The 26867-nt window shown below is 41.9% G+C and overlaps 1 protein-coding gene across 1 annotated transcript; it reads left to right on the plus strand.

The window, feature by feature from the left end:
* Nucleotides 1-1700: 1700 nt before the first annotated feature.
* On the plus strand, nt 1701-20924 carry IL1RAPL2 (interleukin 1 receptor accessory protein-like 2). Its single transcript, XM_008934994.1, has 4 exons — nt 1701-1860; nt 7105-7248; nt 11125-11295; nt 20227-20924. The coding sequence occupies exons 1-4, from the start codon at nt 1701-1703 to the stop codon at nt 20922-20924; spliced, it is 1173 nt and encodes a 390-aa protein (XP_008933242.1).
* Nucleotides 20925-26867: the final 5943 nt, after the last annotated feature.

Here is a 26867-nt window from a genome sequence, read left to right on the forward strand (position 1 = left end):
ATATATATACATATATATATATATTTATGGAATATTACCAGGTAAATGAGAATTGATTTATCTGACCCTAAATGATTTAGTCTGAACCTGCAAACAGAGATCAGGCTTTCTTGGGAGGTCTCTTTTCTGCCAAAAATGATACAGATTCAACCTTTCTTGCATTGTTTTCAGCACTTGGATCCAGGAATTAAAAAAAAAAAAAAAAGGCAAAAATAGACAATAAGCAACAGTGAATTTGCAAGAAAGATGGAATATAAGTCTCCAAATGCAACACACATGTCTGCTGTTAAACTAATGTCCTTCTACTTGCTTTTTTGCAAGTTACACAGCCGTAGTGAAAGAGGCTGAATTGCTGCGGATGCTCCGATACCTCCTCTGAATTTTGTCAGGTCACACAAGCCTTTAAAAGCTGCATGCTGTATGAAATCTTACTGTAAATATGTGGTTTATAGCAGCCAGGTTTGTGTTTTTGATTGTCTAGTGCAATGCCCTCAGACTTACTTTTGATTTCTTTTCAAATTTGGAGTTCCATGTTTGTTATATGAAATTATGTACATAAGAAAATGCATGTGTGCATTGGAAACCCCCAAACAACTTCTGTTTATAATAGAGAAGCTTGGAGTTTGTTGTTATTGAAACATTTGAAGCCCTCCAGAAGCAGTTTCCACCCAGCACAAACAGCGCTCTGGTTAATTACTTTGGGCCCAGTTGTTTCCCTTCAGTCTCTGGAGAAAGTTTCTTTTTTGGTGAACGTGGATCTTTTTCATTCCCTTACCTCTTAGTGCCACACATGATCTTTTCAGGGGGAAGAAACACTGAGGTGCTGTGTGCAGTGGTGAGCTCACAGGCCACTGGGAGGGCATCACACATGTCATGTTTACCCCTGGACACGTCATGCAGCAGTACACTAACAGGACCAAATTAATCAAGTAGATTTTACTTGACATTACATTTTCTTGTTGAAAGGAGCAGTACCTTTTTCCTTAGCAACTGATAAGAAGCCTTTTGAGAGAATAGGGCATTGTATTTTTAGACTTCATGTCAGCATCAGAAAACACTTGCATTTATTTTGCATTCTTTTTAATGTTCGCATTAGAACAATGACATGAAAAGACTCTACCTCTGACCTGAAAGTCTGCTAGAATTTTCTGTTCCCTTTGTGGGGATTTTGCATGTGTCCTCTGCCCTCTCGAAGGAGCAGAGAGCTCTTGTTCTTGTCACTGTTTTCTTCTAAAGTTAGGATCTAGCCCCAGAAAATAGAGGAAAATTCCACAGAGTAGCACAGCTCCTTTCATTGGTTTTCCAGACTGCATTAAAATGTATCACAGTGCCCAGAGTTTAAAATATTGCCTTATAATTTGCTCAGCCATGGCTTAGTAGTACATATTTACTTCTCTGGAAAGTTAGTCAGTATTTATTGCTTCCTTTAAAAGAAACATTGTTTTTAGCATTTAATTCTGGCAGAGCCGAGGTAAACAAGCCACATTCTACCACTGCACTCGTAGTCACTCTTCTTGCACTTGATTCAGCTCCTCGCTACAGAATAAAGGCTTTTGGGTGTCATGAAAGGTGCCTCTGTGCAGTCTTTCGGGCAACTTCAGTCTCCTTCCAAGTTCTTCAGGAGTGGAGGAGGCCAGGAATGCAATCATGGTTCTTTGGGGAATCTTCCACCTGTATTAATTCAGCTAAGCGAAGGCGGTATGCTTCCTTTCAGACTCCTCAGAGAACATCTTGGAGAAAAAGAAGTTGAGTTGACATTGATCTTTGATGCCGTGGAGGAGGCAGACTTGGCAAACTATACGTGTCACGTGGAGAACAGGAACGGGCGGAAGCACGCCAGCGTTCTCCTGCGCAGGAAAGGTAGGTCCCAGCACCTCCTTACCTCGGCCCTCGCCTGCCCCAGCAGCAGCAGCTCAGCCAGCAGGGAAGGTCCTGCTGACCTCTCTGAGCCAGGCTGGATTCCTGTGTGCCTGTTTGGAACTGAAGTGTGTTTGTGTTATAGCTTTGGTTGACCATTTGTGAAATAAGTTCATGAATTTGTTCTCCGGTCTCTAGTGAACCAGCCTTGCAGGTGATGCTCTTGCCTGGAATACAGTCCCACAGTAAGCACCAATATCGTTAGTGGAAGTAGTTTGCTTGGAAAAGCCTATTAACTTGGCCCAGAGTTGACTGACTAGACCAGAGGTAATTGTGTAAGGGAGTAAAATGTGCGTTTCTTAAAACAGATACCCCAGCAGGAAGGTCAGATGTTCTTGTATTTCTCCAGTTCCTGGCTTTGCTGTTTCATTTGAAAGCTTTAAACAGTTGCTGTGCATTTTGATTTCTGACTGTGTTGGGAATGAAAACATTTCCATGGGAGCTACAAATCAATGGAGAATTACCCCACTATGGTTGCTTTGTCTCGGTGCTGTACCAGGAATAGAGAATACCACCACACATAAGTTATCTGTAGCAGAAGGAAAACTACTTGGGTTTGAATGTTCCAGCTTAGAAGGTCCTACTGTGCTCTGCTGTTTGTAGAAGTCATTGTCATAAGGACTGTAACCGTATCTCATTACAGTTCTTAGGTTGTTTGTTCAATCACCTCTCCTAGGGTGACGTTTATTTGATGGTGATCTCTCTAAGATACGGTGTATGAGGTGGTGCAAAAGCTGTAACACTGTAACTGTTGGGACAGCAATGGAAGGTTATACACTCAGCATAAAGACACAACATGAAACCACAGAGCTATCAGCACAGGACATTGAGTAACGAGTTAATACAGTGTCCAGATCTCTGCCGTTATTCTTGGCTGTAAAATAAGTTACCAGGTAGGAGAAGAAAAAAAATTATTTTACAGGGCACACCTGCACGTGCTGTTCCAGCCCTTCGTGTCCCTTCAGACCAGTAAGGCAGAGGGCGTGTTCCTCAGCAGATTGTGGATCACAGTGTTAGTGGCGGTTAAAAAAGTCACAGTTACAGCAAAATCCCACAAAAGTGTCACTGCTGGGAGAAGGTTTAAAGATACTGTTAGTACCTTAAACACGCTGCAGATTGACCACTGAGCCCAGGGTAGACAGCACCGTGGGACAAATGAACTCAGAGCCAGGTGGAAGAACAGGAAGAGCAGCCAAGGCCTCTCTAGATAGGGCACCACTGTTCTGGAAAACACCCATGGTCATCCGTTCACCTAAGGGCATGCTGGATGCTAAGTGCTGTGTTTCATGGCTATAATCTGTATAAAATGAAAGGCAAGGAAGGGGTGGTATTGGGGGAAAAAAAAGGGCTACTATAGAGGGGAAACTTTTGGGTCAATCTGTTTTTTTGCTATTCTTTCATGTGACCCACAGGTTATATAAGTGAAAGTACAATATGCAGTCCTGTCAAAATCGGTTGAATCAAGTCCTACTTACAGAGTTTCCTCTGTATGTCAGAGTTTCCTGTCCCCCCTAAAAGAAGGGCATAACATAGGTTACACTTTGCACTAAATCACAGCACAGAAACACGGCACAGAAGATGCAAACCACTCTGAGAAACAAGGACCCACGGTTGTGGTGTGGAACGCGTGAATGTGCATTCAACATCTACACTGACAGGATGTCACAACTTTAATGAAGGAATCAGGTCATCATGATGAAGGATTAGCCTCTTTAGTGCAAAAAGCATTCTACCTTCCCATCCACTGAACCTCATAAATATACAACCAACAGCAAGTACATCTATGTTGACAGTGTTAAATGTTCAGCTGTGTTGCATACATTAGAATAACAAGCTAGGTTCATTTATTACAAGAAAACGCAGGTATTTCAGAGCTCTGCTGAAATAATGGAAGAATCGCTGCTGAATACAGAATTTGGAGGTGGAAAGGATCACTTCTCAGCTACTATTTCATTTCTGCCTGTATTGTGGCTGTAGAAAGCTTATATTCCCCTCAGGCATTCTCAGTAGTTGACTTTCAGGCTATTAAAGTGTCATTTAAAATAACCTCAGTGTTTTCACCCTGTCCTTTGACTGCCTGTCCCATTGTCCTGTTTGTTATTCATTAAGTTCTTATAAGTACTTGACCAAACTTTTCCTTTCTACAACTTGATATAATTGCTTCTTATCCTAACTTTCTCCAGCTTAGATCTGCCTATTTATGAGCTGATTCTCTCAGCCAGAGAAATCCCCCTCCTTCCAAAGTCTGACCTGCTAAGGGCTGTGTTTTCCCTGTACAGGGAGAGGTTCTTGTAGCTCCGTTTTGTCTCCAGGTTCTCACAGTGTTGTAGGTTACACCCGTGACTGCTGTCCATCAGGGGTACACAAACTAGCATAAATCATGAATCCTGCAAAACTAGGAAGGCTTGAATAAAAAAAATGGGAGTAGGTCCCAAATCCAAGTTATAGCTGTAGTTTAAGAGTTTCCAGAGTTAATTCTTGTTTTGACATCAGGTAGTTATTTATAAGCACATACGTTGCTTTAAGGAAGAAATTGCTCCCAATGCAAAGATAGAATCAGGCATAACTCTGAGATGACTGAGAGGACACCTTATTGCTCTTTACAAGTACCTAAAAGGAGATTGTAGTGAGGCTGGTGTTGGTCGCTTCTCCCAAATTCCTAATGGTAGGACCAGAGGAAATGGCCTCAAGTTGCACCAGGGGAGGTTTCAATAGGATATTAGGAAGAATTCTTTACTAAGGAGTGGTTAGGCACTGGAAGACCACATTGTTATTGGCTTTTGAGTAGTTCAAAAATAAGTTCTGGACAATCCTGGGTTTGCTTTTCTTTTCTTTTTTTTTTTTCTTTTCCCTGCTGTCCTAGCAAGTTTGGTGCTCATATGACATGGAAACACACCCACTTGTCCCTTAGTTGTGGAAATGGTTCAGGATTCCCTTCAAAGGAACTGCAAAGTAGTCCAGTATTTTAGTGATTGAAGTCTGCATAGTCTGTAATATAACTGTCCTGGAACATGAATAACTTGTCAGGAACTGTAGAATAAAATCAAGCTGTGCTTTTAGTGGAGAGAAGCAGTGAATTTAGATAAAAGTAAATCCTAGAATGATGTTTGCTCACCAGTTATTTTGAGGAGGTTGCCTTTATTGAAGACATGGAGAATATTAATTGGAGGAGGGGTGGTATTTGATATTGATACAGTACTAAATGATGAGGAACCTTCTAAAATATATTTGTCTCTCATTTGTTGGGTATTTATGAGACTTTCAGTATTTTAAAAACCCTAAGCCTCTCTGGTACGTTGTGACTAAGTCCTTCTACATTTTACATTAGAAACTATCAGAATATTATTATTTACTAATTTACAGAGAGTAAGAGCTGGAGTAGGCAAGAATATGGAACGTTCTGGGGTTTTCTCCATTGCCTCCACCTTGGAATGAAAATAAGGAGTCCAAGACTCTAGGAGCGCTTATGGGTCAAAAGGACTGAAAATTCAGGATGTGCAAAAGCAGGTCAATTCTGCCTTTTGGGCTGGATTTTGTGGTTTTGTTCAATGCCCTGCTCATCCATCAGCAAGTGGACACAAGTCTGTGCTCCTCTGTGGGCTGCAGTTGATCAAGGCTCAGCATTTTCTCTCCTTCCAAGCTGGCAGATTTGCCATCATCTCACTTGCCTAGCAAAAAAGGATTGAGTACAACAGAAAAAAAAAAAGTTTTTTTCCTTGAAAAGTTATTTTAATCAACTCTATTCTCCATTTGACCAGATTTATCCCCAGAGCACATGGTAGCTCTATTGTGCAGTGTAATAAAAGTCCCATGAATTCCCTGTGTTCTCAGAGAGATTAAGTAGCTATTATAATAGGCTTTTTCCATCTATTAGTCCATGGTTTCTTAGCAGACAGACATCAGAGATACTGTAAACTGGGAACAGCTTGACATCTGATGTTAATTATTGCAATACAAGGCATGGCGAGGCAAGAATAACCCCAAAAGATACACAACTAATTTACTTTTTATCTTGAAAATGACACAAATGACATACCAGTAATTTCTTCTGACCTAAGTTTTAGAAGCGTAAAGATCACAGAAAACTTTGTCTTGCCTGTATTACAGTTTTTACATCTTCATGTTGTTTCTATCACAGCAGCAAATACCTTCATGACATCTTATCTAAACTAATATAGGCTGTTTGTGGTAAATATTGTCAAATTGTCATCTTTTGTCTTTTATGGCTAAGACATATGCCAGGTGATGTTCTGAGCAATGTTGTGTTGAGAGAACTTTTCAACCTGAAGAGCAATACTGTTAAAGTTAGCATCTTACATCAGGCAGAGCCCTGGGCTGTTATTCAGGGGTTTTCACCCCATTCTGACGTTGGTTTGCTCAATGACCTTGAACATGCTGCTTCACTTTTTGATGCCTCTGCTTCTCCAGCTGTAAAAGATGGATAATTGCATTTGGATGAATATGTGAAGTTCTCTGAGGCAGAATGCTTGTGATGTTTCCTAACAAAAGCATCCCAGTAGGAAATTTTAACTACCACTAGTTCCCATGAAAGTATAATATGAGCTAAACAAACATGTGAGAACTCTGTTAGTAGCCATCACGACTCAGACAAAGTGGCTCTTAGCAGCCTCATGTCTGCTGCTGGCTTCTCACGTTCTCTTGGGCATTCTGGATGCTCAATTCATTCTCCAGTGATTCAGCTGAAGTCCTGACTTGGCAGCTCACATCAGCTCATCCACTGGCTTCACAAATATAAAACCAAAGTTTAATAATTTGGGGGGGGGGGCAGAAACTACAGCCTCCCAAATGTGGCACAATATGTTTAGTATATCTGCTCTCACATGCTGCACACAGCATTTGATGCACTCTGCCAATACAGAAGTTTCAAACTCCACAAGCTCATTAAAAGTTGATTAATCCTCTGTGTAAATTCATTACATAAACCCCTTGTACAAAAATTATGATTATAGCTTCGAGTGTATTTTGGATGGTGATTTCAGATGGGCAGTGAATGGAGTAAATGTGTAAAGTTAAGCAATAAGTAATGCACAAAAAGAATCAGGCATCCTTAATGTTACAGTGGTTGTAATTGGAAGCTGCACAATTTTATGTGGAATCGTACAGTGGATTAAAGCAAATAAATCTTGGAAAGATCATAACCTTTTTGTCTTTCCTTGCCAATTTTAGATTTGATCTACAAAATAGAGCTTGCTGGAGGACTGGGAGCCATCCTTCTTCTGCTTATTTTGCTTGTGACCATCTATAAGTGCTACAACATAGAGTTAATGCTGTTCTACAGACAGAACTTTGGAGGAGATGAAGCAGCTGATGGTAAGCAGTTGTTCAGGAAACTCGATATATGCAATGGAAATATTTCAGAGACCCGAAGTGATGAAACATCTAGACTGAAATTAATCCCAAAAGATACCTGTTGCCAGTTTAAGTTTAAACTACTAAGCACCCAATAGCACGAAGCCCTAAGGCTTTCTCCCCAGACCCCCTGAAATCAATGAGTCTTTTCACTGAAATGTCACTGGGCCATACCATGAGCAAATGGGAGTCAGAAGAATAGTTCATGAGTCTGTTACTGACGCTTGGATGTCATTTGTGAACTAATTCCTCAGAAGAACTCTCCATGTTCATGTCTCCCAGTGCCACATATACACAGGCTCACTTCTTCTGAGATCCATACTGTATGTGGGCAGCCCTTTAGCCAGGTATTGATCATTAGCCATTTCCACTGAATTGTCTTCAGGCCACCAACTAACTCCAGTAACTAATGAGACACAATTGTTATTGAGACTAACGGGTTACCTCAATTAATTGGGAGACTGTAAACAACTTGATGGAAATGTGCAGCTAGGCTGGAGGGTGTGTTTAGGAATAAACAAGGCTGGTTTTCAGTGTTCCTCTCCCTCTTCCCTCTCACTAGCATATATTCTGTTTAGTGCCTGAAGCTAAAAATGTATTTTTAAATTGAAGCTTTAATTCTCCTGAATATAAAACACTCCTGCTCCTATGGAGCTGGAGTAAGCCCTGGTAAACTAAATCCACGTGCTTTAAATCCTGTTATTATATTCTTAACACTTCCATTATAGCATAATTAATATGTTACTAATATGCATGTAACTACTATTTGCTAAAGATCTGAAGTACAGTATTCAAGTACAGATATTTTCATAGCCCACTGCAGCACTTAGGAGCCATGTAGGCAGTCTGGAATGGTGTATCTATAAATAATAATGTATTTGAAAAAAAAGAGCAGGAAACACATTTCCCCTGTGGTGCCAAAACAAGGTGCAGTTGCACAGACTGTTGCTTTCTGCAGTTAGCATTACTGTTATCAGAATAATAAATGTTTCTGTTTAGCACGGGGCAGATGTGGTGTGAAAATGTTTAGCTACAATGAAATCTTTCAGGGTCTTGGAGGATGGGTGGAATCACCTCTAGGGCATTTTAGAATGTGGAGTGATAAATAGGAGGAATAAAAGTCAGGAAACTTCTTCTTTGTGGATCTTCTTGTGTGAGTGGGAAAACCTAAAATCACACTTTTTTATATTATACAATACTGCAAAATATTTATACTGATACCTAGGAGAAAGTAAAGGGTGAGATTATGTGGGTTTGGAAGTCATTTACCTCTTACCACCTTGGGATTGTATCAACATCACATCCCTGGTTCATACCAACAAAAATTGACCCAAAGAGGCAATTCCCTCCAGACTGCTTGGCTTCATTTGTCTCAAGTTTCCAGCATGAGGCTGCTGCATTTTTATTCCTGTAACTTCCTCGGTTCAATCACTTTAATTGATGAAGCCATATTATTTTCTGGTTGTTTAGAAGTCCCGTGAGTGCATAGGGGATTTTGCATGCATGTTAATTCTGAAAACAACCTTTTATTTTTCCAGCACATTGTTTTAGAACTGTGGCAGCTTTGTGTCTCATTCTGATCCTGCAGAATGAAAGATGGAGTCAGATGCCACTGAAGTCAAAGCATAGATGGGGATGTTTCTATCTACTTCTGTAGGCTATAGTGGGAACGTACAGAGCTCCCATGAGCAGTCAGCTGCATAGAAACAACAGCATGATCACTCTCCATTTATATACATGTATTTCTTTAAAACAGAAGATTGGAACTCAATGCATTTGCTTTATTCCTATTCCTAAAGATATCCTGTATAAGCAGTGCTAGATGTATTCACTTCTGTGTTGTACATGGCATTGCTTTTAGATACAATGATACTGAAGGTTAAGGGAAGCATTTTAGGAAACATCTCCAAACAGTGCTGCATCCAAAGCACACAGAGCGAGTGGTGGGCAAGCATGGGTAGGTCCTCCTGCCATGTCCTGTGCATGTGAAGCTCGTGAAGAAGGAGTCAAGACTGTAAAGAAGTAACACAAGGCTAGGGACTCAGAGCAGCCCAGGGGAACTGGTTCTGCCTACGTCCTGCTTGCTGGTGGTGTGACCAGAGGTGACTGGGGAGGGCAGTCGTACCCCTGCAGCAGAAGGGGCAGGAAGCTCAGGGCTGCTTGCACACAACCCCTGCATGGCCTTCCCGCTGCCTTAGAACCAGTGTCAGCACCCTGGGCTTGGCTTGCTGCCTTTGCAGAGCTCCCACATGGTGGCCAGCTTCCCTTAAAAGGCTTTGGCAGGCTTCATTATGGACAGGGTGGCAGGTTTTGGACAGGCCTCCAGAGCTACTGGCCTTTATTTCTTCGCTGTTTGTTCCTCTGTCATCTTTCCATCAGTAAGTACTATTTTTGTATGCTGTTGATTTCAGAGAGATATGAGGAAGCCAGGTGGGCATCCTCCCATGCAGCTATGGTGACACCAGGCAAATTGCTTTTTACAAATGTGTAATTATTCACGTGCTTTCTCTGTGCTCTGACCCTCATGGGTCTGGCTTTGTGTCAGGAATTATAAGAAAGTAGCCATCATTTCAAGGTCATCAAGGAATGTATTGTATTATCATTAGCTTTTTTTTTTGTTTCTCTCAGAATGTATTGATGATTAGAACAGCTTTAATTATCTTTCATGTGCGCTATTCTTTACAGATAATTGGTACTCAGCAATCCTCCATTCATGCAGTTTTGTCCTCGCAACATTAACTATTTGATTTTTCATTTTCTGTAAATAATGGCAGCTGTGCTCTTCCCTGGAGCCTGAATTGCTGAAGGTTGGCTTTTCCAATAGACTATTTTCCATTACTGCGGAGGAATAGCAAAGAGAAATATCACTGAGACAGTCTGATCCCAGCATGGGTCCCAAGCTCAACAGTGGTGCCACTTCTGTTCTTGGCACAGTTGCCAGCTCTTAGCTCCATGCTTCAGATGCAGAGAGCTGGAGACAAGCCCCAGTGCTCTGCAGGAGGAGGGGGAGGAGGTGTGTTGCCCTTTCTAGCCAAACCACTGTGTTGCACTCCCATGTTGCCTGGGTCCTCTCTTGTCACCCACTGCCTGCCTCCACCTTTTGATGAGGCTTTGCCTCCAGCCCTGAGCTGCAGGCAGAATGGAAGGGCAAGTCTCCCACTGTGCCCCCTTTGCTCTTGGACTTATTTCTCTCATACTGTAAGCACCAAGCAGTTAAATAGTCCTGGATCAAGTAACCTCTAAAATTATGATGTTAGTCGTAAAAACTCCAAGGTTTTAAGGAAAAAAAAATTGTTTGGGCTGTTTGTGATTGTTTTCTGCATAACTGGTTTTAATTTGAATTAAGTCATGTGTTTTCTCACCATTACTTGTGCAAAGAAGTTTTTCTTGCTCAAAACTTTCCAGGCTCAAAAACTTTTCCAAGCTCAAAACTTTCTTGTAATCATAGCACTCTTGAGGTATAGGAGTTGACAGATTTCCATTAGCACTATGGAATTACATTGCTATTTTTATAATGGATCAAAATTAAAACTTCTAGCTTTAGTATTTGTATCAAAATTTTGCCCGTGATCTTTTCAGATGTGAAATGTGTACACTGACCACATGAAGCAGAGCTATTATCTGGCTCAAAATGCAGAAGAAAATTGAAAGGATATCCTTGGAATCTGAAAAATTTCTCTGTGGAAGCCAGATTATATTTTCCTTTGAAAAGTCCCAGTTTTGCTGAGAAAGCAGAAAAATCCTTGACCCTTGAATTTCAAGGAATAAGATGATCTTCTAGTATTTTCTTGGTGCTCTTGCAAACAACAGGCTGAACATGAATTTGTTTTCTTACAGACAACAAGGAATATGATGCTTATCTTTCATACACCAAAGTGGATCCTGATGCGTTAGATTGTGATAATAATGAAGAGGAGCAGTTTGCACTTGAAATTCTGCCAGATGTTCTAGAAAAGCACTATGGATATAAGCTCTTCATACCAGACAGGGACCTGATCCCTAGTGGAAGTAAGTATTTCTGACTTTTCAGTTCTAATTCTCTCTGAGGTGTCAGAAGGCCTGGACTGTACGATGAGTACCAGATATGGGAAACCTCTCTTTGTGAAGTGGTTGTGAGGGCTGCAGAAGTTTCCTCATGACTGCAAAGCTGAGCTCTAGGTTAGAGCTTCTTCCTGCACCACTGAACTCAGAGGGAGCTGCCATGGATTTCAGTGGAGGCAGGAGCTGGACCTTCCTACAGGAAAGGCTGCAGTGCTGCAAGCAATACTGTAGTCCAAAACCTCTGCATCAGACACAGGTAGCTAAGCAGGAAACTTCAAAAAAAGATTTTGTAGTCTCTGTTTTCTCATTGAAAATGGGGTTGGTTTTTTTCTCCAATAATTGTCTGCAGCAGCTTTACAGGTAAAAATCATCTTTCCCATTGTCTTTAGGTTTTTTCCCTGACTTTGAAGTCTCAAAAATAGCTACAATAGTTTTCCAGTTAATATTATAGGTGTAATTTTTTCCCTAAAGTTTTGGCCAAGTGTTGCATCTCTGAGAAGTGTTGGTATTGTGTAAGTAATTAGTATTGTGTAAGTAATACTCATTCTTCAGAGGGCTCTGTACAGCCCACTGATCCAATGCTGTTCTCCATGCTGACAGTGAAATGGCAGTTGTCCATTTCAAATCAGTTTTGCTGCCACATCTGAAGATTCAGCAGCACCTTTGGATGTCCATACCTTCCTAGCTGTAGTGATGGCATCTCTCCCTCCAGATTAATTTTTGGGCAAGTCAGAAACGACCATGAATCATATGCTTCATGCTGATGAATTTTTAATACACAATATGTTCGTTTTAATATCACATTTATTTGGAATTCCATCCCGGTGAAAAATAAGCTTTTTTACAAATTCTGTCTGCACACCACTTCCATGAGAAATATTAGAGGAGCATATGAACTGCTCTCTGTATATGCTGCTGTATAGGAAACATGAACAGGGAAACAAAGCAATGGCTGTGCTGGAGCAGATGTCCCCAAACATGAAACAGCCAGAACATGGCTGCATTAGCAGCCTGCCTGCCAAAAGACTTGAAACTGCAGTCCTGCTGCTGCCAAACCCCAGTGCCTGCCCCAGAGGTTGGACCCTGCTTCTTCACTGACATTTGAGGGAGCTAGAAACAGAGCTCCAAATCCTGTACCATTGGGAAAGGGGAATCAAAGCCCAGTCAGAGATTATGCAAAGTCCCGTGGCACGGTGTGAATTTATCACGTGCATTTGCAGCTCATTGGTTAGAGCTCCCTCCCTTATTCCTTTTGCCCTGCCCCTGCAAGGTGGGAGATTTACTCCCTTGGTGACATACTCCAGAAAGGGCTCATAGCCTTATTTTTTCTAACAGTAGAAGCAAGTATTACTGAACTTTTAGGTGTTATTAAGAGAAAATACATCTTTTTGCCTTAAAAATCACAGAGCTGTTGTAAATAGTTGCTTCATATCCAGTAATATAGCAGAGTTATACATAGCAAGCATAGAAGTGCATGAAAGAGTTTAAAGCTAGCCCTTCAATAATAACTAAACCGAAGCACAGACTAAGCTGAAACTAGATTCTCCTTTCCAATTGCAGTACCAGCCAGCATGGTGTTTTATTTTTGTCTATTTTTGTCCGACAGACACTCAGCAAATACTTGTCATCACTTTCAGTATTCATTAAACCTCTTCTGAAAATGTAGGGTACCTGAAAACGTCAGTTCTCATTTAGGAACATTCACAGATTTAATACCTCTTTTTTCCTCTCCAACTCTCTTCTTCAGTATTATGAAAGGGCCTGATTCTAACACATGGAGCTTCAAGAACGCTTAATCAGGCATAATGGCAGTGCAGAATAAAACATGGAGCTGAAATGAGAACTGAAATGAGAACTGGAAAAGAAAATTTATTTTGAGGGGGCAAGAAGGAGGGCAAGGTTATGGGGAAGGAGGGAAGACTCAGACTCCTGTATTTGTAAGCTCTCCGTATGGGCTCGAGAAGTGGAACGTGGCTGTGTGAGGTAAAGATAACATAATTTAGAGGGACTGTTTCAAAAAGTGGCAGATACGACAAAATACAGAGCTCTTCAGGGTGGATTTCTATAGAAAAAAATGGAGGTTTGATCACAGTTGTCTTTTCTTATTTTAGGAAATCTCTCCTCTCACATGTACTGCATTTCCTTGTGTTTTGGTGTAAGCGGCTCTCGGTGTAAGGGGGTTAATGCTTTCCACTCTCCATCCCTTCTGTGCCCCGTGTGCATGAGTGTGTGCCATCCCACCACCACGGCAAGAGGGGTTTGTGTTGTGGGGCTGGTTGTCTGGTGTGATCTCTGCAGTGTTCAGGTGCTGCCACAGGAGGGTGTGCGTTATTGAGCATCCTCCCTGGCGTGAGGCTACACATGCAGCTGCCACTTGGATTGGAGAGCGAGCGAAAAATTGCTTTGTTAAATAGCATTTCATTAATTTTCCTGCACGTTTCTCTGAATCAACTAAAAAGCTGGCGTTTAGAAAAACTCAGGGACAGGTTTGAGTATGTTTTTGTCCAGCTGGTTCATCCCTAACCTCTGGGGAGAAGCTGTGACAGGCTCTGTGTGTCCCCATGCAGCCGAGGGAGAGGTGGCAGCTAGATGTGCCTTAGTGTGCACCCAGCAGTGAGCTCTTTCACCCTGCATACCTGAGCTCTGTGTCTGGGCACTGCTCTGAGCACCATCTGTCTTAGGGATGCCCGTGGAGCAACTGTGGCTGTCCCTAGGAGGACTCAGGCGATGGCTCTGGGGACTGAGGCCACCTCTTCACCATTGGGAAGCAGATCCCTGGTATCCACAGTTCAGGTCAGCTGGGGCTGAGTCATGTTTTGCAGGAGGTGTTGGTTCTTGTGCCCTGCCAGGATACAAATGTTATCCCAGTGGAGCATTTTGCCCTAGCAGGAGAACCAATATGCAGAATGCCAAGGGCCTTGGTGATGCCCAGCACGTGGTGGCCAGCAAGGACCTTTGCAATGACACTTTGCAGGGCAGATGGACCCGGCTCCCTGAACTGGCAAGGTGGAAAGGGTTCAGGCAGCCACCACTTCTCTGCTCTGGCTCGTCCAGAAGCCCACGTGGCCACACAGGCTGGAAGGTGAGAGGGGCAACACGGCAGGGAGACGTGACATGCAGTGTGCCGTGTGAGCACCAGGCCAAGTCTGTGACCCAGGATTTGAGCTGCGTGTTCCAGGAACTACTGTAGCAGCTTTTCTTTCTTAAAGAACATTCGTTGATCTCAACAGAGTTGTTCATTCTGTCAAAGCTGACAGCACAGGTACCTCTCTGTGCAGGGAACTAATGCATAATTGAATGTGCCAGCTTGAGTAAGGAGTCTGTGATCCCTAAGACACAGTAGCAGTTTTTACTAAAGTTTCTTAGCAGTTATAATTTTTTCCACCCTATTAGTTTTCAGGACTTTGTTAACAAACTCTTTTCCACAGTATGCACTGCAAAGCTCTGTGAGCTTTTTAATTCACTTAGGAGACCTAAGAAGAGTGAGTAATTGGGGGTGGGACAAAAATAGGAACAGTTATGTTTTCACCTGAACCATTTCCTGTCTTCCTAAGGATGGTGTGCCTACAGAGAGAAAGATCTTGACTCTTCTAAAATTGGGACTACATCAGAGGGAGATAGTTTTCTCACATAGTTTCTGCAAATTATTTTAAACCCTGAAAGTGAAGAGGTCAAAACTGTCAAGTTGGATTCTTAATACCAGCAATACAAATCTATTAGAGCATCATCTAGTTGCTCTCTAAGCATATGTGCATTTGATCTTGACAGGATTGAAAAAACACCCCCAACAATTCACTCCAGCTCAGCCCAGGGTATAGAGATCAGGCACTGAAAAGAACAACAGTGATGGAATAAAAACCTTTGCTTTTACCTGAAAAATGAGAGGTTGTCAGCACACAGGAGAGAGCCTGAGGCATGTGATAAAAAGCACCCAACAGTCAATATTGCAGTTCTGGCACTTTATAAGCTTTGTCTGCCCATCTGTGTGGTTTTTGCCTTGTGTGTTCCAGGATCCTGGGTTCCTGGATGGAGAAAACCCCGTTGGACTGTGTGCCTGGGATTCCCAAAGAGCCTTAATTAGGCTCCATTTTTGTGGGATGGGAATAGAGTACCCAGCTCCAAAAATTCCTTTCAGAAGTCCCTGATTGTCTACTCTGTGTGAATCTTACACCTAATGCCAGGCATGGACAGGGGTAGCAGGAATACAGAGGAAGCACATTTGAAGGTGGAAGAAATATGAACAAAGCCCAGAAAGGCTGGTCACCCTGTAACAGCCCACTGAAGGCCACCAAGGTGGTCAGGGAGCACACAGTGTAAGTGGAGAGCCCAAAAGAACTGTATTTCTTGAAGAAAAGGCCAACAAAGACAAAGCCGAGGAGGATGTTGTCTTCCCAGTGGAGAGCACAAAGATGGAGACAGATTCCTCTCAGAGGTGCACAGTTGTTGGGCGAGAGACCACAGATACAAGTTGCAACACTGGAAATTCCATTTAAACATTTGGAAAATTTTCCTCACCATGAGGGTGGTCACACACTGGAACAGAACCCAGAGACACTGAGAAGAAACCTCCAGCCTTGGAGGTCTTCAGAACTGTACTGGACAAGGCCCTGAGCAATCTTAGCTGGCCCTGCTTTGGGAAGGGTGTTGACATGTCCATCCCTCCACTCAGTGTTCCAGCAGCTCCAGCTGCATTGCTGTTCTAGTCTGAGCTACCAGAAGCAGCAGGTATTTAATAAATAGGAAAATCAAGAGATGCAATCGTTGTTATAATAAAGTAATCAGAGTTAGGGTTTGGGAACTATTCAGTTAGGGAACCAGGACTGAATTATTCTTCTATAAATAACTTTCTTAAGTGATAGTCCCATTGCCAAACATAGAAAGGCTGGTTGTTTCCAGAGTGCCAGGAACCAGCCAGCGTCAGGTTGGTGGTAGATGCTCTTTGATTCTTGTGGTGCTGCAGATCATGCTTCCCAAAAATATCTGTAGGAATTTATATGATCTCCAGTGTTCTTTTCTTCTCCCTCAGTTGCTTCTGGAAATCATCTGAATCTGGTTACTTGGTCATTTCTTTGTGTAAGCAGCAGCTTGTCCGTGGTGTTTATTAATTTCCTTGCTCTTAGTCTGCTGCATATGAGGTTGTCTGGGTTCTCTTCCAGCCTGTGGTTAGTGTAGCTCATTCCAGATTCAACAGGCAGCTGTGCACGATTTAACTGCAAATGGGATGCACGGCTGGGACTTCTTCAGTGCTTCAGACTACAGTGCAGCATCTTTATATGTGGACAGTGTTTGGTGAGCACCTTTGCTGTCAGATGATCTGTCTTCATTACTAAAGAGCAACTATGCAAAATCTGCTTGTTTATGGGTCAGAAAGTTCTTGCTGTCCACATCTCCTTGGGCATTGCTCTGGGTGCAATGCAAGTAGGTTACTGATGGAGCTACTCGTAATTCAGGGTTTTTTTCCTATGGGAAATGCTAACATTTTATTTTGTGCCATATTGCAAAATGGTGTTTTAAAGGGGGGGAAAAGGGTAAAAATTTAAAATGTTCTCTTCCAATAAAATCAAGTGGGTTAATCCTAATGCTGACATTTTAATTTTACATTCTAGTTTATGATAAAATAGACTCTTTAGGAATTAAGAATGAATCATTCCATGCTGATTTTCTCAAGATGATTTTTTTTCTCCCCTCACAATGAAATGTCATTGAAGTTGACAGCTCCTACAGCACAAGTGAAATTTCAGCAACATGATAGTTATCTAATGGAAGTATGTTGGTCTGGAATCTTACAGTTGATCCTAGTTGGTGATGTCATCTCTGAAATCCCTGCTCAGTTTTTTTCTTGAAACAGCCATTGCCTGACAATTACTACTTAGCTCCCTGGAAAGGTGAAAACAACTCTTTTCTCCATCCTATGTTGCACTATAGCTTGCTTGGATTTAATGCCTTCCAGTGGACTGAACACTTAAGACACACAACTGAACCTGTGGCATTTTGGGAAGTCTCAAACTGTGAAGTGAAAGGAGAGCGGGTGATTTAGCACCACAGGGGTTCATGCAGTCAGTCTGGCACCCATGGAAAAAATAGAGCCTGAAATTCCACAGCCAGGAATCTGTCCCCCCATGCTTTTCCTTGCAGACATGGGGAAGTTGTGCACTTTGTACATACTGTAGAGTGCACCCAGTGGAACCACAGGCTCCAGGAAGCTGTCACCTGCCTCTAGTGGTAGTCCCCAGCTGAGGTTACTGGAAGTACTGAGTGCTTCTGGACCAGATGGCTGGGAAGTGTGTTTGCCTTTTCATTGGGGTTTCCAGGTCCTGTAACACAGTGCACCAACAGACCCCCCTGCACATTGACCACGTCTGTCAGTGAGCCGGCTGCACACTTGGCATTTGAAGGAGCACCAAGTGGTCATTTGTGAAGGTGTCTGTTCAGTCATCTGTAGACAGAGCTCTAACTTGTTGTAACATCCATTACATGCCAAAGTATGGGAGAGGCACAGAGGGGAGAAGTATCCATCTGAGAGAACAGGGAGTTTTCCTGCCTGCTTCCCACCTCGTTCCCTCTTTGACTGAAGCGAGGCCCGGTGAGTTTTCCATGGCCATGGTAGGAGGGATTATTGCTGGGTCGTTGCTATTGAAATTATTGCCTCTGGATATTTGCAGAGATGAAAGTGGAGTGAGTTTTTGTTCGTGGTGGTGGTGGTGTTTCTCTTGGATGCCTATAGGACATGCATGGCTGTGGTTAGCACTGCCCTGGATGAGTGGTGCTGAGGGGTACTGTGTCCTGCAGAGAGCTGCCTGCACACAGCAGTGTTCTGTGCTGTTTGAAGGAGGGATGAACATGTCTCAGGAAAGATGCATGATAGTTTGTTGTTTTACTGTATCTTGCAGATTCAACCTCTAATGATGAAGCTTCCCACCTAAATTCTTTCTTTTTGGGAGCAGAAAGAAAGGAAGAAAATGAAGAGTCTGAGCTGTTGATACATTGGGATAATCTCTTTCCATTGTATTGAACATTTCTACCTTTCCTTAAGTTTGTTTCACCAGTTCTGCTTATCATTTTCTCATTGTTGCTGACTCTCTCCCCCCTCCACTGCATCTCCCATGGATTTTAATGTTTAATTTTTTTCATTAATGAGTAACTATTTTACCAGAGCAATGTGAGGGGTTTCCTCATCAAATATTTTAAGGAAAACAAAAAACCACAAACAAACTGTAAATGCTGCATGATTAAAGAGTCATAAAACATTAACTAAAAGTCAGGATTGTTGCATAGACATTTGTAATGTATGTGTATGTCTTAAATTTTTGTGTGTCTGTGGGATGTTTGCAATTGCCTCTTTTTTCCATTTGTGAAAGAAATTCTTCTTGCTGCTAAGTGGTGAAATATTAACATTGGTAAAGGCAGATTTGATGCTAACTGTGCCTCCAGTCTTTCATGAAAATAAGCTATTTTAGACTGTTCCTGTTGGCCTATTTTGTAGCTACTTACTTTACTGGAAGTGGTGTGAATAAGCATGCTGTGGTATGGTGCCTGGGACTATAAAAACGAATCTTGCAGTAACAGATGTGGATTAATGCTGTTATTTGTAATTGTTGTTCCTGCTAGAGGGCAGTGTGTGTAAGAGAGGCCCTGCCCTGTGCTGAGTAAAGATCTGTTCTGTGCAGCTCTTGTGTCCAAGTCTTCATTTATAACACATGCTTCTCCACTGTTGTCAGGCAGCACATTCTGAGTAGCATGGTCAAGAGGTTCATGGAGTTTTTTAAAAAAAAATAATAATTATATCCATGGCAATCATAATGCTACACAAGCAATAAACACTTTCCTGACCTTAGTGTTTCTTTTTTCAGATTATTTCATTTTTCTGGTCTTGACCCAAAACCCATTGAAAATTGTTGAAGTCTGTTCATTGGAATGGGTTTTGGATCAGGTTTGTAAGTGGATCTCTTTCTCATCCTGTTCCATGTCAGCCCAATGTAATTGGCTTCTCTTCCCTACCGTCCCTGGGACAAGTGAAACTCAGGGCTCCAAGTCCAACTTCCAGACTATGTTGTGGTTCAATAAGCTGACACCATGAAGCTGATGATGGATGGGGCTGGCATTTCTGCTTACACTGATCATTTGCAACTACTTGGCATGCATGAATAAAAGAAGAACATTATTTTCTTTGTCACTGATGTCTCAACAAATAAACACCTCCAATCTGTTTAAATTTTCCATTTGTTCCCGTCACTTGTGAAGTTTCTGTTAACACTTTGGGGTACATAGAAGCACAGGTTTGTGATATTAAAACCTACCACTGGGCCACAAAGAACGTTACTGTGCTTCTGTGGCCAAAACCTAGAGAAGACAGACCTACCGTGATGCTTCTATGCAGTAGCATAAGTTCTGCATGCGATGAGGGTCGATTTCTTTTGAGCTCTTGCAAGTTACAGTTCATACACCCTGCAGCACCCTCATGTCCTTGCATCTGAAACACAAGAACTGCTTCCCAGAGAGTGCTTCCCTCAGCGCGATGTTAATCGTGACCGCTGCTCATGTTAAAATTTACACAAACATTACATCCATCTATAATTTTGCAGTAAGTGAACTATTTTTAGTCACTAATGCATCTACACAGTGAGGATATTATGTAAATGTCATTCTGTTGAGATGAAGAGGGAAAACCAGTGCAGGATGGAGAGCATTGTTAAGGAGTTTTCTATAGGTACTCCATAAATAGAAATACGTTATGGTTCACAAGCCTATTTTTGTTGGAGTATATTGTGAAATGCTCCTTGTCTTAAATGTTGTGGATCAGTAAGCTGTAGGATTTTGTTGTACTTGATTGCAAGCCTGATGTTTTGATACAATAGACTTCTTTATTCTTTACTCTTTCTCTCTTTCTATAATTTGTAGCCTACATTGAAGATCTCACAAGATGTGTTGAACAAAGCAGAAGACTCATTATCGTGTTAACTCCAGACTATGTTCTCAGGAGAGGATGGAGTATTTTTGAGATGGAAAACAGACTCCATAACATGCTAGTCAGTGGAGAAATCAAAGTTATTTTGATTGAGTGTACTGAATTAAAAGGGAAGGTGAATTATCACGAAGTGGAATCTTTAAAGCACACCATCAAACTTCTCTCAGTGGTCAAGTGGAAAGGACCAAAAAGCAGCAAACTGAATTCTAAGTTTTGGAAGCGCCTAGTCTTTGAAATGCCAGGGAAGAAAAAGGAGGTGGTGTCTCGGCATCAGGTCCTGGATTCTGCAGAGCAGGGCCTCTTTGGAGATCTCCAGACTGTACCCTCTCTTGCTGTGACAGGCACGTCTGCCACGCTGGTAGAATCGCGGGCTGATTTAACTGATTACCACCAAGCAGACTCTGTGCAAATGAGACATTACTGCAGAGGCTACGAGTACGATGTGTCAGCAGCCACGTTGCCACTGGCCTCCATAAGCAACCATCACACATACTGTAACATTCCTCTGACGCTACTAAATGGACAGCTACCTCTTAACAATGCCATGAAGGACCCCCAGGAGTTTCACAGGAACAACCCACTGCTGCCTTTATCAGCAAAGGAGCTTAGCTTCACCAGTGATATTTGGTAGTGAAGATCAGGACTCTTTGGAGATGCTTCATGACCGCCATGAAGATGCTTTTTAAAGAACTTTGCCCTAACCCCATGGGGTGAGAAAACATATTTGAAAGAGCAGCACACTCGTTTGCTTTTCTACTTGAACTTTTTTGTTTACATTTACAAATTATTGACAAAGGGGGCATTCTTTTGTAACTCAGTAATGTCCTGCCAGTCTTTTAATGTACAGTTTTATTGCTTCTTTAAAAAGGAGGGGGAATAGAAAAAAAAAAAAAAAAAAAAAAGAAAAATCCCATCATTTTACAGTAGGTTTACAATCTGGGATGGATATCACTGTATATGATCTCCAACATCCATACATATTTAAGTAATAGTATTTGAAATACATGGAAGTTGTTGGGTTTTTCAGTACAGTTTGACATTCTAATCATGCTACAAAAGTGATTATCTCCTGCACAGGCCACAAGGGGTGAGTCATTCTCAAAAGGAAGGAGGAGGAAACCTTCCCAGTAACGTTGTCTCACAAATACGTTTTTAGAAGACGACCAGCTGAAACAATGCAGATGAAGCTTTATCAATAAAATGCTTAGTAACAGCTACTGCAGAATAAATCACCTGCTCACATCAGCATCTCTTCATTTTATTATTGAGGCATGTTGTATTCCTAGTCAATGGTTAGCAATGTGGTTTTATTAACCCACTAGAATATCAGAAGACGTTTAAGAGGATTTTGAACAATTTTTCTTTTGATTATAGATTATTTCACTTTTTTCATATTTTAATGACTTTCTAAAAACAGTTTAAGTACAAATTTATCTGTTTATCTGTTGGCCAGTTTATTAATTTGAAATTTCTTAAGATCTTTGAGCTCTTTTAAGATTTTTTAGTAAAGGCAATGTAATTTTACATACAATTTTTTTGTCCAAAATCAGTAGTTACAATTTGAAATCAACCTTTTTGTGATAACATTAGCAATAGAAAATGATTACTACAGCAATATTCAGAGATGAAGTGCTAAATTATTCAGGTTTACTAGTAGCCTGACTTCAGTTGCAGTGATAATCACCTGAGACAGTTCCCTCTCTTTATCTACCTGTCAGTTTGTGTACATTTTAAATATGGCTGAAGCAGGAATATTTCTGCTCTCTGCACAACCAGTGAGAAGTGACATTTTTAAGCAGTTTGTAAGGTCTTGCATTTCTCACTGTAGGTGAGTGATCCCATCAGTCAAACAGGATCCTGTCATCTCTCTGTCACGGGAGGGATTCTTGCTGCTCATGGATGAGGAGTGTTGCACAGGTGCTCAGACCAGGCACTGCGACTCAGCGGGCTGAGGCCTCTCTGGACCAGCCTGTTCCATGGAGATCTCCATACTCAGCTGATGAAGGGTTGCAGAGTCAGACCATGGAGATAACAGTACTCCAGGAAAAAGCTCTAAACAATGAAGGCAAAAGACAGTTTTGCAGGTTTTTGGCACAGCTTTAATTAAAAAAAAAAAAAAAAAAAAAAGGTAAGACAGGAGAATTTTGTCTCAGTAAGATCTGCAGGAGCAAGTTCCCAAAAATATTTTTCTGGCAGGCAGCCTTGTCTGTGTTTCAGTAGGTTTTTAGCATTGTTCTCTTTGCATGAATAAAGTTAGCACTCTGCACTCAGCTGCCTGTGGTTTCATCAGCAAACAAGTTTGGTAAATCCTTGACATTTTGCAGTGGTTCCTAAATTGTACCCTACAGTCAAATGGAAACAAACACTGACCTAAGACTTAAAAGTATCCAGAATTGGCCCAAAGGCCATGAGAATGATCTCAAATGTGCAATAATTCAGAGAGGTCAGTATTTTTCCATTGCTTCTTTCCCCAGCTCTTTTTTCTTTGCCCTCTTACACCACTTGTTATCTGTAAGATTTTCATTAAGTAAGTCCTAAACGATTCTCTTGGTTTTTTTCTAACATTATTATGCATTTGACACTAACACTGGAAATGGAAATCTAGAAAAGATATTCATTTATTACACAGTATAGGACTATAACTTGCTCTTTTGTGAAGTTAAGTTCTGAACATATAGGTGTTTAATATACGTATTTTTCTACTGAGAAAGAAAGTGATTTTACCTTCATTATAAATCTGTGTATTTCAACCTCCTCCCAGACCTTTACAAAATTTGCACTGTTCTCTCAGTGTTACAGACTGTGTTTACACTGGCTATGTTCTTTAATGCAAAGCGTAATTTTGAAAAAGGAAGAACCTAGAAGAACACCCTGCATGAAAAGAGCTGCATATGTCGAAATGAAAAGCTGTACTTTTCATTATTTTCCTTTTCCACATTGCTCTAGAATCTGGTTAATTCACATAGAATGTTCAGTGAGATTTTAAACCTTCTAGTTCTGTATTAAGCATGCAAATTCAAAAAAAAAAAAAAAAAAACTAAAAAAAAACCCAAAACCAACCATATGCAGGTTGGTCTGCTTCTTTTCCTTACAGTGACTAATTATGGGTAGCAAATTCATTTACCTGATGGTAATATGTCTCTTAGAGAGGTAGCTATTTGAAGCAAAATGCAGTCATGTTTGCATCGAGGGAACATGAAAAGAACAGTTTTTCTGTCATTTTGCAAAAGCACATCGTGTGTCTGTGTATCGGTACCTTTTAGTTCTAGATGACAAGTCACAATCTGCTTTAAGATCTCCAAGTGTGTATTGAGTGCTACAATATAGACATGAATCGGAACCGCCTGTACCCCTCTGCTTTCAGGATGGGGAGGGGGACCTGAGCTCAGGAGGTCTCTGCCTGACTCAGTTTCATGGAACACCAGTGTGACCTGCTAGAGCCCAAGTCTTCCCGTAGGCAGTGCTTAAGAGTCTGGAAAAATACTGCCAAACAGTGTGATGGTGGGACTCGGGTGGCACAGAGACCAGGAGCTTGTCCCACAGTGAGATCGCCTCTGCAGCAGCCCTCTGCTGGGGTGGCACTGACCGCTGGGTCAGGGCCTTGCTGGCAAAAACGTTACAGCTCATTTATGTGAACTTCATTAGCTGAAATGGAAGGGCATAAGGGCACTTGGGGTTCCTCTGTCTCACCAAAGCTGGGTACTCAGTTGGATTTGCTGGGGAGGAGACCAGGGCACTGCCCTGACTCTGCTGGGTGCTGCATCTGGCTTGTGGGACGCGCAGCCCTCACCAACAGCCCCTGCCCGTCGGGCTGTGCCTTCCCCAGCAACACAACCACCAGCAGCAACCACCCCTACTGCAGCCACAGGGTGCTTCTGATTCAGGGCACATTCCATTCCAGGGTGGTTTGTCATAACGTTTGGAAACTGCTGTTGTAAGCTTAGCTTTCTGTGTGATGTGCTTCACAAGCAATTACAGTTTGAAGGTTGTATATAAAATGAGCTAGAAGTTGGAAACCTGTTCAGGCTCTTCAGATTTTATGTTCCTAAAGGAAGTTCACAAAGAAAACAGTAATTTTAAATCAAGTATAACAGAGTGAATATTTGACAATTCTTGGGGGCTGTGTGCTGGACCAGTGTTTTAATAATTAATATTCCTTCCCCTAGACAGTGGATGAGAAACTTGTATAAAGATATTGCCATACTCTGCCTCCAGGTCTGTTCCAAAACCCATTTAAGCCAACAGAAAGCATTGCATAAAATCCAGCAGACTTTGGGTAAGGCCACAAAACTGTAGGTTTACTGTGTACAGAGGGATAAAAAAGACAAAAGGGAGAGAAAGAAGTCAAGAGACTAAGAAGCATTTGCTTATTTAATCTGCCTAATATCAAGCTTATTTTTCTCCCTGTTTGGTGTGGATATGCTCCAGGACTATCCAGCCTTGGGAAAGGAATTTTGTTCATTCTTTGTTGTAAACAAGATAAGGAAGGACTTGGGAATAAATAGCAGATACTTTTAGGAAAGAAAAAAAAAAAAAACACATGATTTTGAAGGGTTTCTACTCTGCTCTCAGTAGTTCCTTTGATTCAACAGGCTTTCTCTGTTCATCCAAATGCATAAGCACATACTTAAGTTCCCCTTAATTCAGTGAGAAATACTTTACTGAGCAGGGGCCTGGAAGAGTAGCTCGGTGCCAGAAATCACAACATTTAGCAGCCTTTAGAATTGTGCTCTCATGGAGAGCCTCAGAGCAGCTTTTCCCATTTCCATCTCTGAATAGATGTAAGTATTATGGCAGAACAGCTGTCAGGTCTCACAGTCCCAGTTACAAGAGAAAAAGTCTTCAATGTTTGTTAGCCTGGCAGTGATGTCTCCACAGGAACTCCACGGTAGATGGGAGAACAATGGCTTTTTTCATCGTGTCCCCGTTGGGCAACTGGGAGCTTACCCCATGGGCAGCGACCATGGGATGGCTTGCTTAGAAATCCTGTCCACCAGAAACATCCACCTCCATGCAGCATTTTGTGTGTCATCTTTTGCACACCCTTCTTCTTTTGAGTTCCCTTTGAGGTTCATGCTTGGAGGTTCATGCAAAGCTACTGGGCCACTAAGTAGAAAGGAAGGACAAACCAGTCAGAGTGCAAGGGTTTTCCAGGCAGAAACACCGAGTCAGTACAGCACAGTGACAGCCCTTGCATGAATGCATCGTGTTTGTCTACTAGTCAATGGATGCTGGGCAAAGTTCCCTCAGAAAAATGTCATTTCTTGCCAGCTCCCTTGCAGTGCTGAGGCTCTTCCAACAGGTAGTACCTGGGCGCTGTATGAGCCTGCGTCGGGCCCATCCTGGGGGGCTTCAGCCTTGCAGGCTGCTCAGCAGTGCAGTCACAGCCAGAGCCTGTTTTTCCAAAGCCATTACACCACACAGGACTCAGATCTTACCAAAATCCACAGCAATCAGCCTTGGTCCTCAGTTCTCCTATCACCCACATGAGTGGGTTAGGACTGTGAGAAATAACAAGTGCCCTGAGCAGCAGAGCTGGAAGAGCTGCACCAAGGCAGCAGTGAGCCACCAGGTCAGGAGGAAAGTGGGCACCAATGTTGCAATGACATTCATTTAATGTAATCAATGTTAGTCTATTTGCATATAAAAGTACCTTCCTCCATGGTCATAATTTTGCATTTTCATAAACAATGTTGATTTTAAAAGTGCCATTTTGGCTGTCGGGAGCACAGAAAACATCAAAAATACGGGATTTTGGATACTTGGTTACAGGAGGAAAGCAAAATTTGACCATGGAAACTAATGGCATGTCACATTCCTACAAACACAAAACCCAGTGTTCTGAAATGTACTTTGCTTCCCTGAAGAAATGACATGAAGTGTTTGTGATGGTGAAGGCAGGACAGCTTTGCGATGTTTACTGCAAAGAGCCATTTGATCATTTCAATGCCTCTGGAGAAATCCAGAGGTTAATAAGGCTGCTCCAAAGACATATAAAACAATGTCTAAAAAAAAAGGAAGCATAAAGTAAAAGTTACTGAGCTTTGCCAGGATATTGGTCTTTTAAATATAAAACAGTAGCACTGCCAATAGAAGCAGAACATGACCTGTCAGCGTTTTCTCTTCATTGCAATATCATTGTACAGCTACAGACCAAGCAGTAAAGCAAATAAATAATAACAATAAAAATACCATTTGTCAAGCTGAGCCAGATTCTCACGGTAGGTATTCTGTAAACAACTCCTTTAATTCATTTTGATAGAGCGTAATTGGCTTTACAAGGTTTTAAAAGCTTTCTTCTCTTCAGGACAAACACAAAGACAAAACAATGTATTTTATACTAGATGAGTTTTGCAATTTCTTTTAAGACTGTAAAATAATTCCTTTGTACACAGCAGTGGGTGGTAAATGTTTTCCTGGCTGCAGGTTTCCACTGTGGGCGTGCAAAGGGGTTTGCTGGAGCGAGGGCACCAACAGCTACTGCGGAACTGGTCAGGGCCAGCAGACCAACAGGGCTGTGTTTGGGTGGAGTGGGGTACCCACCATGCTCATGCACCATAGGAGGGGCTCAAGT

The sequence above is a fragment of the Merops nubicus genome, unplaced genomic scaffold (genome assembly GCF_000691845.1).
Source record: "Merops nubicus isolate BGI_N331 unplaced genomic scaffold, ASM69184v1 scaffold22312, whole genome shotgun sequence".
Classification (NCBI taxonomy): Eukaryota; Metazoa; Chordata; class Aves; order Coraciiformes; family Meropidae; genus Merops; species Merops nubicus.